The sequence below is a fragment of the Cebus imitator genome, unplaced genomic scaffold (genome assembly GCF_001604975.1).
Source record: "Cebus imitator isolate Cc_AM_T3 unplaced genomic scaffold, Cebus_imitator-1.0 Scaffold34, whole genome shotgun sequence".
Taxonomy (NCBI): Eukaryota; Metazoa; Chordata; class Mammalia; order Primates; family Cebidae; genus Cebus; species Cebus imitator.
In genome coordinates, this window is record NW_016107349.1 from 8213299 (window position 1) to 8239164 (window position 25866).

Here is a 25866-nt window from a genome sequence, read left to right on the forward strand (position 1 = left end):
AGCTATCTAAATATTTTCATAGGTCTAGAAGTACGTGTTTTATTAATCTGGGTGCTTCAGTGTTGGGTGCATATATATCTAGGTGTCATTTCATGTGTGATGGGCCTCTTGAAGGTAGTAGAAGGTTGGATCTTGTTTTGTTTTGTTTTTAATGAAACTTGCCACTCTATGCCTTTTAAGTGGGCACATTTAGACCACTTACATTCAAAGTTAATATGTGATGTTTGATCTTGTGGTGGTGGTGTTAGCTGGTTGCTTTGTAGTCTTGATTGTGCAGTTGCTTTATAGGGTCTGTGAACCTCTGTATTTATGTGTTCTTTATGGTAGTGAGTATCATCCTTACTTGTGTGTGTTTAGAATGTCCTTGAGCATTTCTTGTAGACCAGGTGATATAGTTTGGATGTTCGTCTCTACCCAAATGTCACATTGAAATGTAACCCCCACTGTTGGAGGTGGCACCTGATGGGAGGTGATTGGATCATGTCTGTGGATTTCTCATGAATGGTTTAGCACTACTCCCTTGATGCTGTCCTTGTGATAGTGAGTGTGTTCTTGCAGGATCTGGTTGTTTAAAAACATATGCCCCTGTGCACTTCCACTCTCATTCTTGCCATGTGAGATGCAAACTCCCTCTTCGCCTTCTACCATGAGCAAAAGCTTCCTGTGACCTCCCCAGAAGCAGATACTGGCATTATGCTTCCTGTACAGCCTGCAGACTCATGAGCCAATTAAACCTCTTTCCTTATAAATCACCCAGTCTTAGGTATTTTTAATAGCAATGCAAGAATGGCCTAACACACTAGGTCAGGGGATAACCAATTCCTTTAGCGTTTGCTTGTCAGGAAAGACTTTATTTCATCTTTGTATGTGAAGCTCAGTTTGTCAGAATATAAAATTTGGGGCTAGCATTTCTTTTTCTTTTCTTTAAGAAGGTTAAACTTAGGCCTCCAATCTCTTCTTGCTTGTCACGTTTCTGCTGAGTAGTCCACTGTTAGCCTGTTTTTGGGTTTCCTTTTTCTCTAGCTGTCTTTAAGATTTTTTCTTTCATGTTAACCTTAGAAAGTCTGGTGACTCTGTGTCTTGGGGATGGTCATTTTGTATAGTATTTCACAACGGTTCTCTGAATTTCTTAAATTTGTATGTTGACCTGTCTAGCGAGATTGGGGAAATTTTCATGGATTATATCCTCTAATACGTTTTCCGAGTTGTTTATTCTGTCTTCTCTCTCAGATATGTCAGTGAGTCATAGGTTTGGTCTATATTTCTCAGAAGCTTTTTTCACTTTTTAAATTGTTTTTTCTTTATTTTTGTATGACGTGATTCAAAGGACTGGTCTTCATACTCTGAAATTCTTTCATCCGCTTAGTCTAGTCTGTTAATAAGGCTTTCAATTATAGTTTGAAATTCCTGTAGTGAATTTTTCAGTTCCAGAAATTCTTTTTTGTTCTTTCTTAATATGGCTATGTTGTCTTTCAATTCTTGGATTTTTCTTGCTTTCTTGGGTTGAATTTTAGTTTTCTCTTGGATCTTGTTGAGCTTCCTTACCATCTTGATTCTGAAGTTATGTCTGCTATTTCAGGCATTTCAGTCTGGTTAGGATTCACTGCTGGAGAGCCAGTGTGATCTTTTGGAGGTAAGGAAACACTCTTGATTTTTGACTTTTGACTTTTTGAATTGCCGAAGTTCTTGTGCTAATACCTTCTTATCTGAGGGGGCTGGTGTTTCTTTTCTTTATTTTTATTGAATTCACTGTCATTTGTTTCTCAATAGAAACAAAAAGCCCTATCCCCTTGAGAGTTTGACTGTGGTGTATGTTGTGTATAGTTGATTGGCTTCATTTCTGGGTGATTTCAGAGGGCTAAGGCTCTGTATGGGTTCCTTAGTTTCCTGCTTTGGATTTCACAGGCATCTTGTGTTGAAGAAATTTATTTTTGTTTTGTGTTGTGATTCAGGCTGTGATCCAGAAGATGGAACTTAAAAATAAGGTCCAACATAGTCTCTCAGCCATGCACCTGTTTTGCATTTCAGTATATAAGCAACAGTGTTCTGGGAAGGGAAGATGGGCAGTGAGAGAGATGACTCCCTCACCAGCCTTTGGTGTTCTCAGGCCTTGGTGGAGCCCCCTGCAATTGCTGGAACCACGCTGGCATTTCATTAGTTCTAACAGGGGGCTTTGGTGAGCTGCACTGCCCCCTCCCTTAGAGGCAGTTCAAGCTGAAGGTTAGGTCACCAGAAGACCCGCAACTTCCTGGGCACTAGTTGGTCCTCTGAGTTTGCAGAGTCAGAGCATGTTTTGGGATTTGTCTGCTGTGGTTTGGTGATGCAGTGGGTTATGGGTGGAGGATCCCCAGTTCAGGGCAGTGGTACCACAGGTGGGCATCTGATGTGCCATTCACAGCTTGAGCTTTTTAGCCTAGCAGTTGGCTGTGGGGCCTGCCTAGCTCATGGTCTCTTGACCTGGTCGGCCTCTTTCCAGCATTCCAGCATCTGCCCCAGGAGCAGGCCTGAGCTGCTAGGCTTGTCCCAAGTCTTCTGCACCCAGATCACTGGGCTGTTCCAGTTGTTCTCTACCATAGGACCCCTAAGGAAGAGGCTATAGCTGACTAACAGACCGCACCCTTCCCAGATCCATCTGGAGGAAGGGATGCCCAGCTCCCATGCCATCACATGATGAACCTGCACCACGTTTTTCTCAGTGTTCTGAGCATGAGGGCTCCGGCCCTGTTCAAGCTCAGGGCACAGATCTCAGCTTGATACCCCTGGACGATGTGGTTGAGTCCTGGGGGTTGGGACTGGGCTCAGCCCCTGACTTTGTTCTCTAGCCTTTCAGGGTAAAGCAGCAGCTGTGCTGGGGGAGCCAAACTGCTCCCAGACCACCAGTAAAACACAGGTGGGGCAGTGAAGGCCCTGCTATGGACACCCTGCTGTGGGAGCAACCAGACAGGTGGTCTTGGGAGGGGCTAGTAAAAACAACAGGGGCATGCAGATCAGATGGGCCCAGTCCCCCAGGAAAGGCAGCCCTGCCTTCTCCCAGTCTGGCAGACAGCAGAAGCTACAGCTGCTCAGAGCAAGATGGAGGGCTTTGAGGGATGAGTGCCTGTGGTCGCATTTTGCTGCAACTGCGCTGCTCATCAGGAATCCTGGGCTCTGTTTAGGTTCAAGCACTGCCTCTGCCTGATCTCCAGACAGTTCTCCCTTCTAATTCAAATGGCTATGGGGGTCGTGGGTTCTCTTGTAGCTAGGATCCCAGAGTTCTTTTACTCACCCCTTCCTTAAACCAGGAGCTAGTTCTGGCTCTCAGCAACTCTGTGCAGATTTCCCAGCTTCCTCCCTCTTCAACCATGATCTCTGCATCACCTCTCTATCAATTTGCAGTGTTTCCTCTTCAACAATCTGTTCAAAGTATGATAATTTACTCAATAGTTTAGTTCGTCTTGGTGGGAGAGGCATTTCCCAGCTGCATCTAGACAGCCATCTTAGTTGTATCCTACTTTCTTTCTATACAAATCTGCCTTTTTTGAACATTTCACATAAACTGAATCATTTATATGGCCTTTTGCATTAGACTTTTCATTTTGCTTAATGGTTTTGAGAGATTTGTCCATGTTGTTGTCTGTATTGGTACTTCATTTCTTTTCATTGCTAAATAGAATTGTTACATGAAAATGCCATATTTTATCTGTTAATCAATTCATGAACATTTGTGTTGCTGTATTTTTCTGGCCATTGTGAATACTGCTGCTACAAACTTCCACATACAAGTCTTTTGTGTGGACATATGTTTTCATTTCTCTTGGGTATATATCTAGGAGTGGAATTGCTGGGTCATATTGTAATATTATGTTTAACTTTTTAAGAAACTGTCAAACCGTTTCCTAAAGTGGCTGTTCCAATTTACATTTTACCTCCAATGTATTAGGGTTTCAGTTTCTGTATATCCTTGCTAACACTTGTTATTGACCCTTTTTAACTATAGCTATTCTAGTGAGATTGAAGTGGTATCTCATTGTGGTTTTAATTTGCATTTCTCTCATAACTACTGATGAACAGCATTTTCTTTAATGGGCATATTGGCCGTTTATATGTCTTTGGTGAAATGCCTGTTTAAATCTTTTGCCCATTTTTAAATTGGGATGTCTTATTATTATTGATTTGTAAGTTATTTTTGTATTTTGAATACAAGTTCTTTATTAGATACATGATTTTAAAATATATTTTCCACATATGTGACTTGTCTTTTTCTCACATGTGTGGCTTTTGAAAAAGTGTAAATGTTTTTAATTTTTTTTTTTTTTTTGAGACTGAGTCTTGTTCTTGTTGACCAGGCTGTAGTGCAGTGCCTCAATCTCAGCTCACTGAAACCTCTGCCTCCTGGGTTCAAGGGATTCTCCTGCCTCAGCCTCCTAAGTAGCTGGGACTACAAGTGAGCTCTACCATGCCCAGCTTTTTTTTTTGTATTTGTAGTAGAGACGGGGTTTTACTATGTTGACCAGGCTGGTCTCGAACTCCTGACCTCAAGTGATCCGCCAGCCTCAGTCTCCCAGAGTGCTGGGATTATAGGCATGAGCCACCGTGCCCAGCTAGCATTTTAAATTTTGATTGTCTAATTTAAGAGTTTTATAGTTTCAGCTCTTAAATTTAGGAATATGACTCATTTGAAGTTGATTTTTGTAGGTGGTGTGAAGAAGCTTTATTTATAAATGAATAGGTAGATTTGATAATACAGAAGAACATTTTTATAATAATAGTGTCTGAGGACTTTTTTTTTTAAATACACCTATTTTACCTATGAGTAAGATAATCCACTGAGAAGGTACTATTTAATTCACTCCACAAACATTATTATTTACTATAATTTAGCTAATACATTCATTAAGCAGCTAGTTGAAGATAGAATAGCCTTAAAGTAATATTTCAGTCATTTCAAATGACAAATCGACCTATTTACTTTAGCATGCTTATAATCTTGTTCAATAATTATAACTAAAGTTATATATACATATAAATTACCTTAGTTTTTAAGCTTATAGACATTTTTATAAATTCTGATTTAAATAAAGGTGATTTTAGACTTGATCTTGTCCACTAAGTTGGAATCAATTCCAATAGATTTTACATTTTGTATGAAAAGATGAGTCATTTTACTGATAGTCAGCCTTCTACTTAATTCTGAAATTTGGCTAGCTTCTGTTTCACTATTTTTAATCTTTAGTTGGTGCCTGACTTAAAGCACACCAAAGTATGAAACCACTTTTTTGTTTGTATTTCCACAAGAGAAACAGAAGTCAGTTGCTCTGATCACACTAATGTTTTTAAAATATAATGTCACTTTTTGAAGCCATATAAATTTAATATTTTAATGGAATATGATGGTATTAACAATATTTCATTTGGGGAATAAGTCTGTAGACTAGTTCAAATGCTATTTTATGTATTTGGTGATTACATAGTCACAAATAACATGATTAAGCATTTGTAACCTTCATATCTCTGAATAACTCCTAAGAATTGCCTTTCTTATGCCCTTAGGCTTGGCCAGTTTGTCATATCTTGTTGGCATTTTTTTTTTTTTTGTAACTACACAAATCTCACTACATTGTTTGTATTATTTAAATAGTTAATTTCTTTAGAATTTCTATAAATTAAATGTATTAGTTAATTTCTAGAGGTACATGCAAAATAATTTTTGAAATTTGTTAGTAACTCTTTATATAGGAAAGTATATGGATTTTTATTTACATATCATAACAATTAACAAGAAAAATGTTCCATTTATTACTCTAGCAAGACCAAAAAACTAATTTTTCTGTTTTGTTCCATATTTTGAAAGATTTGTTTTCCCTTTTAGATGCAGACCAACAACGAAGAGAGAAACTCAAAAAGGAATTAGCACGGTGTGAAAAAGAGTTCAAATTAACTAAAACTGCAGTGCAAGCCAATTCTAAAAATAATTCCAAGTCATTTTTTAACACCCTACAAAAGGTAAGGTAGTATTTTTACTTTTTAAAAGCAAATGTTTCCAAGGCACTTCATTAGTGGTACAATCTGACTTTGGCAGCATGTTTACTATGGTTTGGGGTCAGCAAACTTTTCCTATAAAGATCTAGATAGTTAATATTTTCAAAGGCTTTTCAGGCTATACAGTCTCTGTCACAACTACTCTACCGTTGGAAGGTGGGCATAGACAATGTATAAATAAATGAGTGTAGCTGCGTTCTGCTAAAACTTTATTAATGAAGACATTGGATCAGATTTGGCCTGAAGGTTATAGTTTGCAGATCCCAGTTACAGGCTTTTTGTGATACCTTTGAACATCTGGTTAAAGAAGTAAATTCCTCGCTAGTCATGGTGGCTCATGCCTGTAATCCCAGCACTTTGGGAGGCGGAGGCGGGTGGATCACCTGAGGTCAGGAGTTCGAGACCAGCCTGGCCAATATGGTGAAACCCTGTCTCTACGAAAAATACAAAAATTAACTGGCCGTGGTCGCAGGTGCCTGTAATCCCAGTTACTTGGGAGGCTGAGGCAGGAGAATCACTTGTATTTGGGAACCGGAGGTTGCAGTCAGCTGAGATCATGCCATTGCACTCCAGCCTGGTGGACAAGAGCGAGACTGAGTTTTTTTTTTTTTTTTTTTAAAAAGAGTTCTATTCATAGTTTGTGAAATTTTTTTCCCTTTCTCCTGAATGGTATTAGTTTTTATGAAATGCTTTTTTGCATCTTTTGGAATGACGATATAATTTTTCTCCTTTAATCCGTGGAGTTTTTTATATATATATAAATATTGTGAGACTCTGTACATACACACACACACACACACACACACACACACACACACAAATATTGTGAGACTCTGTGTACACACACACACACACACACACACACACACACAGACTCATAGTGTTGCCCAGGCTGGAGTGGCATGATCTTGGCCCACTGCAATCTCCACTTCCTGGGCTGAAGCAATTCTCCTGCCTCAGCCTTCCAAGTAGCTGGGATTACAGGCACCCACCACCACTCCCAGCTAATTTTTGTATTTTTAGTAGAGGTGGGTCTCTCCATGTTGACCAGGTTGTTTTCAAACTCCTGACTTCAAGTGATCCACCCACCTTGGCCTCCCAAAAAGTGCTGGGATTACAAGTGTTAGCCACCATGCTAAGCCTCTTTTAATCGGTTAATGTAATGAATTACAACAATGACTTTAATGTTAAACCATCTTGGCATTCCTGCTGTATACAGAACTTAGTCATGGTCCATTGCCTTTTTTATTCATTGCTAAATTTCATTACTAATATTTTGTTTAGGATTTTGGAATCTGTCTATTATTGATACTGGCCTGTGATCTTTTTTTTTCTACTCCCTATGTCGGGTTATGCTAACCTTATAAAATAAACTGGGCAGTCTTTCTTCTTTCTCTACGTTTGAGATTATTTGTTCCTTAAATTCAATGGAACTCAACATTAACATTGTCTGGGCCTAAAGTTTTGTTTTTGGTTTTTTTTTTTTAATGGGAAGATTTTTGACTACTGATTCACTTTTTGTAGTCATTACGGAATGATTTAAATGTTAGATTTATGTAGGAAGTTGTTCATTTTATGTAAATTTTTGGCAGAGAATTGTTCATACTGTTCTCTTAATCTCTCTTGAATATGTATTGTTTCCCCTTGTTATTCCTAAATTAGTTTATTTGTGCCTTCATTCTTCTCCATCATTCTCAGATATTGAGTCAGTTGTTTTAAAGGACACACTTCTATTTGTGTTAATCTTCTGTATTGTACTTTGTTTTCTGTTTTGTCAATATCTGCTTTTATCTTTATTTCCCTCTTTGATTTTCTCTGGGTTTATTTTGCTGTACTATCTCTAATTGTATTTAATTTATTAATTCTCAGCCTTACTTCTTTGCTAGTGTAAGCATTTTTAAGGCTATACATTTTGCCAACAAGTGCAGCTTTAGCTGCTTCCCACAAGTTTTGATACACAGTATTTTTATGATGTTTCAATTCAAAGTATTTTACAAGTTTCTTTTTGTTTGTTTTTTTGTTTTGTTTTTTGAGATAGAGTCTTTCTCTGTTGCCCAGGCTGTTGTGCAGTGGTGCAATTTTAGCTCACTGCAACCTCCGTCTCCTGAGTTGAAGCAATTCTCATGCATCAGCCTCCAGAGTAGCTGGGACTACAGGTGCCTGCCACCATGCCCAGCAAATTTTTGTATTTTTAGTAGAGTTGGGTTTCACCATGTTGGCCAGGCTGGTCTCAAACTCCTGACCTCAAGTGATCCCACCCACCTCAGCCTCCCAAAGTGCTGGGATTATAGGCGTGAGCCACCGTGCCCAGCCTGCAATTTTCATTATGATTTTTTTCTTTAACCCAGAAGTCTTTTAAAACTGTTTCTTAATCTCTTTATCTGTTTTTTTCCTTAGTATCTGTATGTTATAGATTTCTAGCCTAATTGTGTTGTGATTAGGAAATAGCTATATTATATCCATTTCTTGAAATTTATTGAGTACTTGTTTTATGTCCCAGTAGGTGGACAATTTTTTTAAATGTCATAATGTGTTTGAAAATAAAATGTATTCTATGGTTTTTGTGTGTAGTAGTTAATATATAGTACAGTCATTAAACTTTGTATTTTCCAGATGTTCAAATCTTTTATATCTTATTGATTATTTTTGTCTGATTAATCTATCAGTTATTCAAAGAAATCTTCCACATAATTATGTATTTAGCTATTTCTGTTTTTGGTACTATTAATTTTTGATTTATATATTTTTTGAATGCATTTTATTACATAAAACAGATTTAGAGATATTAGAGATATGTAATACAGATTTAGAAAAGCCTGCAAGAGGCAGTTTATTGGTGAACTGAACCTATTACCACTGTGCTTTGAATTTCTTCATCTTAATGCTTTTTCTGTTAATATTTTCTGATAGTGACATAATTCAATTAGCTTTATTTTGACTAGTATTTAGTTGGTATATTATTTTCCATTTTTTAGTCTTAATGTTTTTTTTTCTTTCTTTTTTTTTTTAAATGTCACTTTCCAATCTTAATGTTTTAGATTAGTGTTTGGAGGGCCAGATTATTCAATCTGATAATCATTATCTTTTTAATGGAGCGTTTAATATGTTTTTATTTCTGCCTTCTTATTTCATACTTTCTGTTTGACTCAATGTGGTAGACAAAATTTGAAGACAACACCCCCACGTTGACCCACACTCTTAAATAATCCCCTCCTCTTCAGTGCAGGTAGGACCTGTAACTTGCTTCTACCCAGTAGAATATGACAAATATAATAGGATGTCATTTTTGTGATTCTGTTATGTGGCAAAAGTGAAGGGATCTTTTCCCCCTGCAGATTAAGTGACAAAATCTTTTGTTCCTTAAAAGAGAATGGGAAAATAAGTCTGGGAAGATATTCCTCAGTGACTGCTATTTCTCTCCCCAAGGCACACCAAGAGAAGGTGGGAAAGGGATTCTCTCTGCAGGAATCCCTTTCCCACCTGGGGAAAGCCTGCAAGAGGTACAGACTCCCCAGACCTCAGGGGCAGCACACACTCATCACTAGTCCACACTCAGTCTTTAGGAAATTAACAAAAATTTTAGCATATCTTATCAACTTACAAGGCATTCCATGGCATCTTTCCCAAGTAAGCAGGTGCTCAGATACTTATCTCTCTCCAGATTTCAGGTTAGTTGTTTGCTCTGTGATCTCAGTTCTCTCATTAGTTCAAGAAAAATCATTAATGTGCAGATCGTTCAGTTTTTTTCTTCTTGTAATGATGAGGGCTGTGTTCTTTCTATCTCTATCTCTCAACTGAAATGTAAGTTTGTTTTATTCTTATGTGTGCTGTTTTCATTTCTTGAAGTTTTTAATTTTGAAAACCTTAGCATCTACAAAAATATAGTATATTAAACCCACATGTTCCCATCACCTAGGTTGTAACGATGATCTGCTCAGAGCCAGTGTTACTTTACCTAAGTGTCCACTCACTTTCCTAGGTTATTTTGATGCAAACCCCAGATACTGTATAATTTTGTTAATAAATGTTTGAGTATATATCTAAAAGATAGACTTCTAAAACCACAACAATGCTATTACACCTTAAAAATTATTAACAAATATCTAATGTTTAGATTTACCCATTGTCTCCTTTTTGAGTTTGTTTGAATTGGTATTAGAAGGTCAGCAGCCTCCTTCAGCTCAGCGCCAGGGTTCAGGATGGGGAAGTTTCCTTGCAAGTCATCTAGTTGAAGAGTAGCCATTGAGAGGATCCTAGATTCTCAAGCGTGATCTCATAGAGCTTTGTTTTCTGCCCCCAGCACCGATTATGTGGTTTAAAACAAAACTGTGGACTGTTGGGCAAAAGCCAGATTCACTGCTCTGCTTACCAAATACCAATGCCATAATGGGTCTGGATTTTTTCTCTTCAGAAATGCTGGGAGCCATAGACCAGTTTTTAGTTGAAGTTATATCATCATACTGACGCTTTACACTGACAACAGTGAAGGACAGACTACTTATGAGGCAGTTGCAGTAATCTGGGAACCAGTAATTAAGACATGATTCTAAGACAGCAGAGAGAGCATAAGGAATACATTTAAGAGATATTTAGAAAGTAGAGGCCAGGTGCAGTGGCTGACACCTGTAATCCCAGCACTTTGGGAGGCTGAGGTGGGCAGATCACGAGGTCAGGAGATTGAGACCATCCTGGCCAACATGGTGAAACCTTGTCCTTACTAAAAATACAAAAATTAGCTGGCCGTGGTGGTGTGCACCTGTAGTCCCAGCTACTTGGGAGGCTGAGGCAGAAGAATCACTTGAACCCTGGAGGCAGAGGTTGCAGTGATCCAAGATCATGCCACTGCACTCCATCCTGGCAATGGAACAAAACTTTGTCTCAAAACAAAAAAAAAGAAGAAGAAAGAAAAGAAAGTAGAATCTCCAGGACTTGGTGACTGAGTGGATGATGCAAAGAGCAAGAGGCAGGAGTTAAAAAGATTCCTAAGTTTCTGGCTTGGGCAACTGGGAGGATAGCAATATATCATTCACAGAAATATAATAGGATGAAGTGCAGGTTTTCTTTGGGGCTGGAGATAATAAAAGATAGGAGTTTATTGTTTGGCTATGTTTGATTTGAGGTGCTCTTGGAACATCTAGTATATTTAATAGACATTTGGATATAAGCATCTGTGTCAGCGAAGAGGTCTGGGCTGAAAACAGATTTGGGAGTCATCAGGGGAAGCTGTGAATATGATTGAGAGCCCCAGGGCTATTATGTAGATAAAAGGACCAGGAATAGAGCTGCTTCCTTTAGAATAAATCTGTTATCTGCTCTGTATTATACTTTGCTATCTGGGAATATGTTCCTCAATGTTTGACTCACAGGTATCTTTTCGTTTTTAGTGATTGTGCTTTTTAACTGAAAATTTTAAATGTGTTTCTGTTATTTGGCATGAGTATAAATTACTAATTATATTTTGAGATAAGAATAGGGCTTCTTGAAAATACAAGTCATCTATGTTAATACACTTTTTAATGTGTTTTATATATCTACTATATTTATAATAAAGTAAAAATATAAACATATTACTTACATGTTATATATTTTTAATATATTTCTGTAAATGTTAGATGTTTTCATTTTTCTAATAGCAGCTATAACCCTATAACTTTTTGCCTCTGTAAGGTTGTTAATTTATTATTTTATCTATATTTTTATTGACTCCATTTAGAATTCATAGTAACTTGCACTTTGCCTACATTTTTGATAAGCCCTGATAATAAATATTTTAGATACACTCAGATTGTCTTAAAAGCCTTATTTTGGGCAGTATATTTTGATAATTGAATGGGTGTTATAGTTAACAGATACCTGTTATGGTTATAATTTGTATTCACTGAAAAGGTTGCTGTAGTTAAAATGCTGGCTTTAACCTCTGATTGTATTAGCCCCTTATGTACATATGTAAAGGTCATATATCAAAAACCTTTTATGACAATTGCCCATATTTCATGCCACTTTTCTTCTCTCATACTCTGACTCACCTGCTGTCATCCTCAGAACCCTCCTAAGTCCTTCCAGATTTCACCCTGTAACTCCGGGTCATTCACTACTTCGTCAGTGCTCCCATACTTGCTTCACTGGCATTGCACTTACTGTGTGCTTTTAAGATTAAGTGAATATGTGGGTGTGATCTGTGTTTCTGAGTAAATCTAGAAAAGAGGTCGGGAGCAGTGGCTCACACCTGTGATCCCAACACTTTGGGAGACTGAGGCAGATCACTTGAGCCCAGGAGTCTCAGACCAGCATTGGTAACTTGGCAAAACCCCATCTCTACAAAAAAAATACCCACCCCCACACACCCACCAGAAAAAAAGCCAGTCATGATCGTGTGCTTCTGTAGTCCCAGCTACTCAGGAGCCTGAGGTGGGCAGATTGAGTGAACCCAGGAGGTTGAGGATGGACTGAGCCATGATCAGGCCACTGCATTCCAACCTGGGCAACAAAGTGAGATTAAAAAAAAAAAATCTAGGAAACTTTTTAAAAACAGTATAAAATAGTGAAAATCAAGAGCTGTGTTTCTTTTATAAAATATAACTTGAAACTTTTTTGCAAACAAATGTTAGTCAGATTTTAAAATAATTCATTCCCATCCAGTTCTGCAATTGAATTGACTCTTCAACTGTTTAAAAATCTGACAATTAGAAGATTGTTGTAAATTACGTCTCCTGACATCCTTAAAAAAAGATTGATTTAGTACTGAGTTCTGTATTGTAAAATTCTTGACATGAAAATATGATAAGTATATCAACTATGGTGTGTTTATTACTTTACATAAATCCTGAAATCACAGAAAAATTGTACCACAAGCCTCACAGGACTAAGAATGATGTAAAGAAAGTAAGTGTTCAGGGGGTACCATCAAACTTTTTGCTCTACTGGCACATAATTGGTGAACCCTTTCCTGATTTCAGAACTTTACAGTGATTTGCTATTTATGTTTTGGGATTCTACCAGCGTGTTGCATATATTCTGTGCAAATGTCTTTATCCAAGCTTTCCAATATTTGTAGCTAAAGGAAACAATTATATAATCTTAAGATGCATATTGGTACAGTGGATTTTATACTGTGGTCTACTGGTTTCCAAGGAAAGAAAAAATAGGATAGAAGGTAGAGATTATAAGTTACAAAAATGAGAAAAGTTTCATGCTTTCAGTAAGTTCAGAAGCAATTTTTCCATCCCATTTCAGAGTGACAGATTAACATATACTTCTACCCCTTTTAAAAGACTTTCTTTGGTGTTTCATTTTGTTTATTAAATAACCATTACTGATAACATTTCTTTATAGGCAATCATAATGCCTTGTGCATTTCTTTTTCCTTCCTCTGATCTCAATTTGTGCTGTTCTAAGTGTAAATAATTCTTGTGCTTATTAATTAGTTGCCCTATAGAATAATTTTAGACTAAGAAATTTCTTTGGGAACTAAACTGCTCTGGTACATAAGCTGTAGTGTGAGTATCATTTAGAATTATTTGTAAAAACTAATGTCTTAAAGTCATTTACCAAATAGTACCCTAGGGACTCAAAATTTAATGCTGGCATACTTACTGGCTTTGAGTAATTTTTGTCTTATATTTGGAATAAGGTTATAAAGGAGTTGGAAAGGAAAGGTGATTTGACATATTTTAGGTAGTAGTAGCACAATATCCAGTTATCTGCAATTTCTTTGCTTTGATAAATCAGCACTTTAGGTTAGCTGACTTATTTGTTCCAAGAAAAAGAGTTAAAATCAGTTTAAGACTTTTTATGCTGTAAAAAATCTAAAATCATATAATTTTTAAATAACTTTTAAAATAGATAATATGATGAAGTGGTAAAGAACATGGGCTCTGCCTCGTTTCAAATCTGTGAGACTATGCACCTCAGAGCAGTATTTTTATCTACAAAATAGGGTAATAACTGTACCACCACCCAGAAGTTGATGTTAGGATTAAATGAGCTACACATGAAAATTAACTAGTACAGTATCTTGTACATAATAAACACATCATACATATTAGTAGCAGTGATAGAAGTTCTTATTCTTCTTCTATTCAATGTCAAGAGCAGTACCTTGCACACAGGAAGCACTTGGCTTTTTCCTTACTCAGCTTGTCCATCTTCCCCTTGTTATTCCTCCTAACAAGGTTATAGGACAGATATAGGTGACTAAATCCTAGGGATTTTCACCTCAATTTCTGTAACTTCCATGTAATTTACCCTCTGCCTAATGAAAGTGCCTCAGAGTTTTGCAGAGGATTTACAGATGTGTCCATAAGGGCTGAAGTCATAGGCAAAGCTTCTTAGACATTTTATAAAAGTTTATAAAATAAAATATTATCTGTGCTTTTAGACTTCACAGATAACCTGCAAAAATGGTTTTCCTGAAGTTAAACCAAAAAGAAATGGAGCAAGTCAAAATGCCTCCCTTTTCAAAATTTTACCCCCACCCCAATGAAAAGTTGAGAAATGTATATGAAATTTTTATGGAATAAATATTTATTAATTATATTTAAATTATCAGTTACCTAAATCAGGGCTCCATACATTATGAGGAGAAGTTGCTTTTCGTTTCTTTAAAGCCTGGACATCACAGAGGGATGGCTTACACTGTAGCCTCCAATAATGACAAGATAGGACAGTGAGGATGATGCCACTAACAGTGGTTGAGAAGGGCATTGGCCCTCACAATTTGTGTGGAAACTTTCAGATAAAACTGAGATCTCCCAGTAGATCTTAATATGCAAGTTTAAGATCTCAAATATTCTTTTTTTTAGTTTCAGAAAGGAAATTGATTGCTCTACTAGACTTATATTTAGAATTATATTTTAATATGTTTATTCAAATACTTGACTAGAACTTCAAATAAAATACCAACATATTCAGTAACATATTAGTTAATTTTGTAAACCCTTGAGGCTATCATTTTTTAATGTATAATCTCGAGGTCCCCAATTACATGAATTTGTATTGCAGTTGATGACTGTCATATCAAATGTTCTTAGCCCTCAGGTGAACCGCAAATTGAGGATGATGTGTTAAAAGAAGAAATGAATGGATTTTCATCCTTTGCAAGGTCACTAGTGCCCTCTTCAGAGAGACTGCACCTAAGTCTACATAAATCCGATAAAGTCATCACCAACGGTCCCGAGAAGAACTCCAGTTCCTCCCTGTCCAGCCTGGATTATACAGCCTCCGGGCCCCGAAAACCAGGCTCTGGAACCCTGTATGGCAGAAGGCCCAGGAGCACATTCCCAAATTCCCACCGGTTTCAGTTAGTCATTTCAAAGGCACCCAGTGGGGATCTTTTGGATAAACATTCTGAACTCTTTTCTAACAAACAATTGCCATTCACTCCCCGCACTTTAAAAACAGAAGCAAAATCTTTCCTGTCACAGTATCGCTATTATACACCTGCCAAAAGAAAAAAGGATTTTACAGATCAACGGATAGAAGCTGAAACCCAGACTGAATTAAGGTATGATATATCAACATCCAATAGTAAATCCTTCAGGAAATTAAATGAAAATTAATGAATTTATATTCCTGTTTTCTACTGCCAGCCTTAAGATCTGATAGTGCCCTTTGATTGGAATGAGATGAATGTGACTTTTCCTTTTCCATGTATTACCAGAACTATCAAAGTAATTACTGAAAAATAACTATTAAACTGGTGAAGCTCCTCATAAGTATGAATTACATATTTTATTTCAAGCATGGTTCAAGAATTATGTATGTTTTTAAATATTATACTTCCAGAGAATTCCTTTTTTTTTTTAAGTTGTACTTTAGGTTCTGGGGTACATGTGCAGATCATGCAGGATTGTTGCATAGGTGCACACATGGCAATGTGGTTTGCTGCTTCCATCCCCCCATCACCTACATCTGGCATTTCTCCCCATGTTATCCCTCCCTGACTTCCCCACCACCTCCCCACTGTCCCTCCCCGTCCCCCACAACAGACCCCAGTGTGTGATGCTTCCCTCCCTGTGTCCATGTGTTCTCATTGTTCAGCACCCGCCTGTGAGTGAGAACATGCAGTGTTTGATTTTCTGTTCTTGTGTCAGTTTGCTGAGAATGATGGTTTCCAGATTCATCCATGTCCCTACAAAGGACATGAACTCATCATTGTTGATGGCTGCATAGTATTTCATGGTGTAAATGTGCCACATTTTCCCTGTCCAGTCTATCATCAATGGGCATTTGGGTTGGTTCCAAGTCTTTGCTATTGTAAACAGTGTCGCAATGAACATTTGTGTGCATGTGTCCTTATAATAGAAAGATTTCTAATCCTTTGGATATATACCCAGTAATGGATGGCTGGATCAAATGGAATTTCCATTTCCAGGTCCTTGAGGAAGTGCTACACTGTCTTCCACAATGGTTGAACTAATTTACACTCCCACCAACAGTGTAAAAGTGTTTCTATTTCTCCACATCCTCTCCAGCATCTGTTGTCTCCAGATTTTTTAATGATCGCCATTCTAACTGGCATGAGGTGGTATCTCAATGTGGTTTTGATTTGCATTTCTTGAATAATCAGTGATGATGAACATTTTTTCATATGTTTGTTGACCTCATATATGTCTTCTTTTGAAAACTGTCTGTTCATATCCTTCTCCTACTTTTGGATGGGTTTGTTTGTTTGTTTGTTTTTTCTTGTAAATCTGTTTTAGTTCTTTGTAGATTCTGGATATTAGCCCTTTGTCAGATGGGTAGATTGCAAAAATTTTTTCCCATTCTGTTGGTTGCCAGTTCCCTCTAATGGTTGCTTCTTATGCTGTACAGAAGCTCTGGAGTTTAATTAGGTTCCATTTGTCTATTTTGGCTTTTGTTGCCAATGCTTTTAGTGTTTTAGTCATGGAGTCTTTGCCTATGCCTATGTCCTGAATAGTTTTGCCTAGGTTTTCTTCTAGGGTTTTTATGGTGTTAGGTCTTATGTTTAAGTCTTTAATCCATCTGGAGTTACTTTTAGTGTAAAGTGTCAGGAAGGGGTCCAGTTTCCACTTTCTACACACTGCTAGCCAGTTTTCCCAACGCCGTTTATTTATTTTTTATTGCATTTTAGGTTTTGGGGTGAAGAACGTGCAAGATTGTTGCATAGGTACACACGTGGCAGTGTGGTTTGCTGCCTTCCTCCCTTCACCTATGTCTGGCATTTCTCCCCATGCTATCTCTCCCCAACTCCCCACCCCCCGCTGTTCCTCCCCTATTCCCCCGCAACAGACCCCAGCATGTAGTGCTCCCCTCCCTGTGTCCATGCATTCTCATTGTTAAACACCCACCTATGAGTGAGAACATGTAGTGTTTGATTTTCTGCTCTTGTGTCAGTTTGCTGAGAATGATGGTTTCCAGGTTCATCCATGTCCCTATAAAGGACACGAACTCATCGTTTTTGATGGCTGCATAATATTCCATGGTGTACATGGGCCACATTTTCCCTGTCCAGTCTATCATCGATGGGCATTTGGGTTGGTTCCAGGTCTTTGCTATTGTAAACTGTGCTGCAATGAACATTTTTGTGCATGTGTCCTTATAGTAGAATGATTTATAATCCTTTGGATATATACCCAGTAATGGTATTGCTGGGTCAAATGGAATTTCTCTTTCTAGGTCCTTGAGGAATCGCCACACTGTCTTCCACAATGGTTGAACTAATTTACACTCCCACCAACAGTGTAAAAGTGTTCCTATTTCTCCACATCCTCCCCAGCATCTGTTGTCTCCAGGTTTTTTAATTATCGCCATTCTAACTGTCCCAACGCCATTTATTAAACAAGAAATCCTTTCCCTATTGCTTGTTTTTATCAGGTTTGTAAAAGATCAGATGGTTGTAGATGTGCGGTGTTACCTCCAAGGCCTCTGTTCTGTTCCATTGGTCTATATCTCTGTTTTGGTACCAGTACCGTGCTGTTTTGATTATTATAGCTTTGTAGTATAGTTTGCAATCAGGTAGCATGATGCCTCCGGCTTTGTTCTTTTTGCTTAGGATTGTCTTGGCTATGCGGGCTCTCTTTTGGTTCCATATGAAGTTTAAGGTGGTTTCTTCCAGTTCTGTGAAGAAGCTCATTGGTGCTTGATGGGGATAGCATTGAATCTATAAATTACTTTGGGCAATATGGCCATTTTCACAATATTAATTCTTCCTAACCATGAGCATGGAATGTTTCTCCATTTGTTTGTGTCCTCTCTTATTTCCTTGAGCAGTGGTTTGTAGTTCTCCTTGAAGAGGTCCTTTGCATCCTTTGCTAGTTTTATTCCTAGGTATTTTATTTTCTTTGTAGTGATTGTGAATGGGAGTTTGCTCATGATTTGGCTCTCTGTTAGTCTGTTATTGGTGTATAGAAATGCTTGTGATTTCTGCACATTGATTTTGTATCCTGAGACTTTGCTGAAGTTGCTTATCGGTTTAAGGAGATTTTGGGCTGAGATGATAGGGTCTTCTAAATATACAGTCATGAGAATTCTTAAAATATGTCATCAGACAGCATTTGTGTAAATATGCATATTGATTCATGTTAAAAGTGGCAAAAACAATGGACTACAGAGGGGAAGAAATCAACCCTTTATCCATCACCCCTCTGCTCCATTCCCTGCAGATATTCAAGCCAATCTTCATAGCAACACCTGCCAAGAATAATTTTAAGTTGGGATAATTTCTGGAAATTATGTATAATTTGCCTCAATAATGTTTTCAAATACAGTAGTGCCCAGCACAAGATGTATGTTGAATAAAAGTTTGCCAGATGACTAAAGAAAAAAACGAACCTTGTCAAGTTTTGAGTAACAGCAGATTTGTGACTGTGATTGTTTTTCTATTACACAATTTATCTGATACTAGGTTTTAGTTGTTTTAGAAAGTAAAAGCAATTTAAGACTTGTATTTTTTTCTTTGGATATAGGTAAGAGGTACAGTAATATCAGATGAGTCTGCAGATATTTAATCAAATGAAATCAAATAATTCAAAATTATGTATTTTATAAGAATAGATGCATCTCATTATCTTATGTTTGAGTTTTTCTAGCCAGTAAACCTTATTACCACAGTGCTGATATTTTGAAGGATTAACAATTATTTATTTTAAATTATTACAGCTTTAAATCTGAGTTGGGGGCAGCTGAGACCAAAAATGTGACAGATTCAGAAATGAACATAAAGCAGGTAATAAGTATGAAGTATTTTTGTATTGCTGCATCTGAATTACAGATGTTTTACTGTAAATAAATATATACAGCTATTTAGACTGTGAATCATCATCTCTTGGTGACACTTACCATACATGATACAGCCATTATACAGGAGGTCTGCCTACTTATAAATGGTTATAACTCTCTGAATAGCCAGGTGGATCCTGCCAAATCTGGGAAGTCATTTGTTACTAGCATCTTTCCTGGATGGTTGGTTGACTGGTGGGACAGATGGAAGGATCAGTAAAATACCTTAAGTATTATTTCCAAAGATGCAGACCTGGATTACTAGAGGAGCCAGCAGAGTAGTGCAGAAGTTGAATTTTTATATCTTTTTTTGGTAACAAATTGCCACAGATTATATGATTGGAAATTATACATTTTATAAGAATAGGTAGATGTTATTCTCTTATGCATGCCTTTACTTTTTCCAGACCATAAAGCTCTTTATTACAGGGTTTATATTTTGAATTCTGAGCATCATTTCTTCAAAATATTGCAACTTTGGGTCTAATTTTGAGACAAATGGAATTGTTTTATTTTTGCAGTATCAGTCTTACACACTTGTTTCCTGACTTAAATTTATTGTTTATAAAAGTAGTTTGTCTATTAAAATGTCAAACACAGATCCAGAGATAAAAGAATAAAATATAATCATACTCAACTTCCCTCTTGCCTTCTAAAACTGGACAGAAGGTGGTAGCTTTCCATCTCAGCCATTAATAGCTGTTTGACATAGGGCCCTGCCACTTAAGGCCCAAGGATAAATCGCTTATCCTCTGAGAGCTGAATTTCCTCATCTAGAAAAACTGTACTTAACTTTCAGGATTATTAGGGAGCAGTAAATGATGTAGGTAAAGTGCCTAGCCTGGTAAGGGCTTAATCCATGATAGCTATTATTAGTTTAAAATTTTTGGAAAGAGTTACCTCTGCAGATAACTAAATAAATACGAAAATAATCCTGCAAGAAAATGGATGTCTCCATATTCCATAGTCAGTGCCATCAATACCTGACTTGAAGAAGCCAGTAGAGTATTAACTGCAATAGATCCACATTTTAACAGTACCTTTAAAACCATACATAAATTATTGTAAAGATTAAATCTAATGATGCAAGTAAATGCTTGGCACAGTTCATGGTGCATAGGAAGGAGTCTATAAAAGTAAGACTTGGACGGGCGCAGGGCCATGATTGGGCGCAGTGGCACACACTTGTAATCCCAGCATTTTGGGTGGCTGAGGTTGGCGGGTCATGAGGTCAGGAGATGGAGACCATCCTGGCCAACATGGTGAAACCCCGTATCTACTAAAATACATCAACAACAACAGAAAAATTAGCCAGGCGTGGTGGCACAAGCCTGTAGTCCCAGCTACTCAGGAGGCTGAGGCAGAGGAATCACTTGAACCTGGGAGGCGGAGGTTGCAGTGAGCCAAGATCGTACCACTGCACTCCAGCCTGGCGACAGAGCAAGACTCAGTCTCAAAAAAACAAAAACAAGCCGGGTGCGGTGGCTCACGCCTGTAATCCCAGCACTTTGGGAAGGCGAGGCGGGTGGATCACAAGGTCGGGAGATCAAGACCATCCTGGCCAACATGGCGAAACCTCATCTCTGCTAAAAATACAAAAAATAGCTGGGCATGGTGGCGCCTGCCTGTAATCTCAGCTACTCAGGAAGCTGAGGCAGGAGAATCACTTGAACCAGGGAGTCAAAGGTTGCAGTGAGCCGAGAACGCGCCACTGCACTCTAGCCTGGTGACAGAGAGACTCCGTACTTAAAAAAAAAAGTAAGCTGCCATTATTTTTGTTTGTTTGTTAATATTATTGTCCATGCTCCTAGTCTAACCACTGCTTCTGCATATTTGACATGTTGGCATTTAAAACAGATGAGCTGTTTGAATTTCTGATTAATGGGATTTTTTTCCCCTCAAGTTTATTTAGAAGTTGAAAATTTGCTTCAATTTCCCTTTATATGTTTGTTTGTGGCAGTTTCTTAATGTCATTTAAATGTCATTAAAATACAAGAAGTAAGTCATTTTATCTTTAAGAAAAAAGTTCTGAACTGATAGAAAAATCATTCTAAAATATACTTTGTTGTATAATTTTTATCTACTGTATATCTCTGCTCACTTAAAATTTGCTATATTTCTGCTTTCATAATGTGTTTTTAAGCAAAAATATTTTTATTGCATTCCCAGGCATCTAATTGTATGACATATGATACCAAAGAAAAAATAACCCCTTTACCTTTACAAGGGCATGACTTAACATGGGATGGGATTAAGGATGATGCTCTTCAGCATTCTTCACCAAGGTAAACAGTTTACAAGAGAAATAATTTCAACTATCTTTAATTGCCTTCTTGTATAACAGACATATAGTATTTGTAGCGTAAGTATTATTTGATCACATGCTATAATCTATTTTGGTGTTATGTAATTCAATAACAGTTTTAGTTTTGCCAAGGAAATTTACAAAGTTAAGTGCTCAGTAAAAGTTTAAATAAGTTAATTTTGCTAATTCCTCAGTAAAGGAAAAAGACATACCAACTGGTATTATTTGTCATCACTTTTCATTAAAAAAATGATTTTCCACAAGACAAGTCTTCTGGCAGTGATGCTAATCAGTTTACATGGCACAAATAGTACTGAAGAGCTTTACCATTTGAGGAGTCATAATTTGTGATTTTGAATACTCATCATATACTGGTGCTTGACCTATCTGTGCTATGTGAAGACACTATATATTTATTTATTTATTTGAGACAGAGTCTGTCTCTGTTGTCCAGGCTGGAGTGTAGTGGTACAGTCTTGGCTCACTGCAATGGAGACACTCTTTAAAAACTGCTCATCGTGTTTGAGTAATTAAGGAATATTATACATTAATTAGCAGGTAGTAGAAAACCTAAAAGATGCCTTGATAATTTCAGCTGTCAAATATATTTTCAGTGTCAGAGAATGGATAGGAAATCAAGAGCAGGGTTAGAAGAAAGGAAGGAGTACAGATTAAAAAGAGGGCAAGAATAAGGTGTTACGTAGCAGACCACTAGTAAAGTACACACAGTCCCCTCAGGCTCCAGCTTCTCCCTCGTGCCCTTGCTACAGATCTTACCTGCTAAGGCCATAGAGTGTTCGTTGTTAACTTCCCTATCTTTGAAATTTCTGGTACTTCAGTACATACAACTATTTATTAATATAAGCTGTTCTTGAGCCAGTCTTCATTGAATAAAAAGAGTGGCTGAAGGAAAGGAATGTTTGTCTTTTCTAATACTTTCTTAAAGAAGTAAAGCAAAATGTTATAATTGAATATACCTGAATAAAAAGCTTTGAATTAACTATTGGTAACATTACTGAATAATGACAAAATTTATCATGATGACCATCTTTAAACATTTTTTCTTAGTAAGGTATCCAGAAGCATTATTTATATATTAACTTTAGTCAAATTGTCTTTGTTTATATTAGCCTTAGTCAAATTGTCTTTTTTTCTAGTTATAAATTCACAATTCTTTTTAAAACAATACTACGGCGAAATGCCGTAGTATATTTCTGAATTTATATGCCATACTTATAATTGTGAATTTATAACTAGAAAAGTAGTTTAAAAGCCTGTCTTTGCTACTTACTAACATTAGCCTTGGAAAGTTAATTAGCCTTTCTGAACCTTAATGACCTCATCAGTAAATGGGAAAAATAATGCATAGCCATCATACCTGACTGGGTTGTTTAGAAGATTAAATTAGATATGGATATGAGTATGCATTAAAAATTGCTAAAACATGTTATTACAGGTTGGACATCCCAAATTTGAAAATCTATAATTCAAAATACTTCAAAATCTGACATGGTACCCAAAGGAAATGCTCACTGGAGCATTTTGGATTTCAGATTTTTGGATTTGAGATGCTCAACTAGTAAGTATATAATGGAAATATTCCAAAATCCAAAATCTGAAATCCTTCTGGTTCCAAGCATCTCAGATAAGGGATATTCAATCTGTACTAATATACAATATTATTTAGTACTTATTGTATGCCAACCATTGTTTTGCTCAACTACTTTAACTTCCTCTTTCTAGGGCAATAAGTCAGTATTCCCTGAAGCTCCCGTCAACTAGTAAAATCTACTCTGAGTAAGACCTTTTCTTACCTTTTCATTTTGCATAGTGGAAATCAAGAGTTAAGAATCATAGAAACCATTATTAAATAAGTCAGGATTGAACAATAATCTCTCTTTTGAAAAAAAACTGGCAAGTAATAAATGTACATATTCGTGGAGTACCTAGTGGTGTTTTGATACATATACTGTACAGTGATTAGAACAGTTTAATTAGCATATCCATCATCTCAAACATTTTCTTTCTTTGTGTTGGAAACATTGAGTTTCCTTCTTCTAGCTATCTGAAACTATTATTAACTGTAGCAGCCATCCTATAGTGGTATAGAACACTAGAACTTGCTCCTCCTATCTAGCAGTAATTTTGTATCTTTTAACGAATCTCACCTTGTCCCTTGATCCCCTCTGCCCTTCCCAGCCTCCGGTACCCTCTGTTCTACTTTCTACTTCTATCAAATCAACTGTTTTTAGCTTCCACATATGAGTGAGAACATGTGGTGTTTAACTTTCTGTTGCTGGCTTATTTCACTTAACAGTGTCCTCCAGCTCCATCCATGTTGCCGCAAATGACATGATTTTATTTGTTTTTATGGCTGAATAGTATTTCATGGTGTATATATACATTTTCTTTATCCAATCATCTGTGAACACTAATCTTTCTTACAACCAGCTTTGGGAGAGCAAACGTATAATACAGGCTAAACCCAAACAATTTTCTCAAATTTATTTGAGAAATAATAACTTTCTGGAATAATTATCAACCACTTCATTGTTTTATCTCCAGTTGAAATTTGTCCCTAATACCTGATACTTTTAAATAATTAGTATCTATAATTCTTATTTATTGTATAAGTAAAAATAATAAAGAAGAGTTTTAGAGAAATGCAGACTTTTAGTAACTCAGGATACTCTTTCCAGAGGGTTCTAACCTCAGCAGTTTTTTGCAGACATTTTACTTGTAGATTTTAATGTTGTTTTAATTAAGTTACATTTTTTAGGGAAAATATAAAATTTTATTTATTTTCAAATGTACACTTTTTAAGCAAGCAAGACACTGAATCAGTTTGAAACTAACTTTTTATTAAACATTTAAATCTATTATTTGATTTGCTTATTAACTCTTCCCTTATATTTGCTTATTTATTAATTTAGTTACTTGCTACTTACATTTTGTATAAATTTGCTAATTTTAGCTAATTAAAATCAAATGTACAATACTATCCTAATTTTCTTGTAATAGCTACAAGAAATAATAGAGAAGTGTGTACAAGTAGTTAAAAAATTACAATATTTATGTTCATAAATTTTCCTATGAGAATTTTTCTTCTCTGAACATTTTGAGAGAAAAAATAAATTTTTCTGTTTGTAAATTTCTCAACCTTAAAACAGGATGCTGGCCTAGAACTAGGAGAGGACTTCTTAGTTGAAGCTCCCACTTCTCTGGACAACTTTCCTTTTCCTCCTTGCAGGTGCTTTGCAGAGGAGCTTGCACCTCTGCTGCTGGACCTGGTCAGGAGCCAGAGGAAATTTAAAACACTCCTTGGAAGTGCTTGCTCCCAGCGGATTGCATTTGATTGCCCCTTGCCTTTCATTGCTCTCTTTTTGTTTTGTTTAATTCTGGTTATTTTTACTGCTATGGATGTTGCAGATAGCTGTGAAATTTTACTTTATTAGGTCATCATCTTTAGTAAATATTTATCCTTGCATAATTTGAGAAGGTAGACATGTTTGTTTTATAATATTCCTCTAAGTAATATAAGATAGAAGTACCTTGGTAATGGTAGAGGTAGATATTTCTAATTAGGTACTAATGTTTCTTATCGTTTTCAGAATAACCAATAATTTTTATGCTATATATTGCCTTTCCTTTGCAGTGAAGAAGAACTGCTGTATCTGAGTTTCATTGAAGATGTAACAGATGAAATTTTGAAACTTGGTTTGTTTTCCAACAGGTTAGTTTTTTTAACTGTGTTATGGAATTAAGGTCTATATTAAATATTCTTCATATTTCTTCATATGATGTTAAAAGTTTAAAGTTATTTTCCCATATTAGGAAATGAAAAAATATATTGCTTTCTTAGAAACATATTATTATAATTGATAGCAAGTTGTAAAGAATGTTTAATTCATACATTAGGGGAAGTTTACCACTTGGGAGATTTATAGAATGAAGATTTTACTCATATTAATATTATATCCCTTGGTTGTAAGTAACTAGTAAAAGAAGATCTTTGCCACTTATTTGCAAAGCTCCATAATCCCATTTTACTATCTGAAGCTGTCATGAAGATCAAAATCAAGCATTTTTGGTACAACTGTTACTAGTATTAGATCTAGTAAAATGAGAAATTAAGAGTTAGATTTACACACTGTCAGTGAAATGGAAGTTTGCAAAACCAGATTAGCTATTGCATAGCTTAAGGAAACTGTGTGTCCTGAATTTGAGAGGTGGAGGTTACAGTGAGCCAAGATCTTGCCATTATACTCCAGCCTGGACAACAGAGTGAGACTCTTGTCTCAATA

The 25866-nt window shown here is 36.6% G+C and overlaps 1 protein-coding gene across 3 annotated transcripts in view; it reads left to right on the plus strand.

The window, feature by feature from the left end:
• SPATA7 (spermatogenesis associated 7) overlaps positions 1-25866 on the plus strand; it is a 64381-nt gene that overhangs the window by 35697 nt on the left and 2818 nt on the right. For all 3 annotated transcript variants that reach the window (XM_017524628.1, XM_017524630.2, XM_017524632.2), the window contains 6 exons: positions 5849-5982; positions 15048-15520; positions 19138-19204; positions 21427-21542; positions 23306-23359; positions 25218-25295. In XM_017524628.1, the coding sequence (XP_017380117.1) occupies positions 5849-5982; positions 15048-15520; positions 19138-19204; positions 21427-21542; positions 23306-23359; positions 25218-25295 (922 nt within the window). The remainder of the gene's footprint in view (positions 1-5848; positions 5983-15047; positions 15521-19137; positions 19205-21426; positions 21543-23305; positions 23360-25217; positions 25296-25866) is intronic.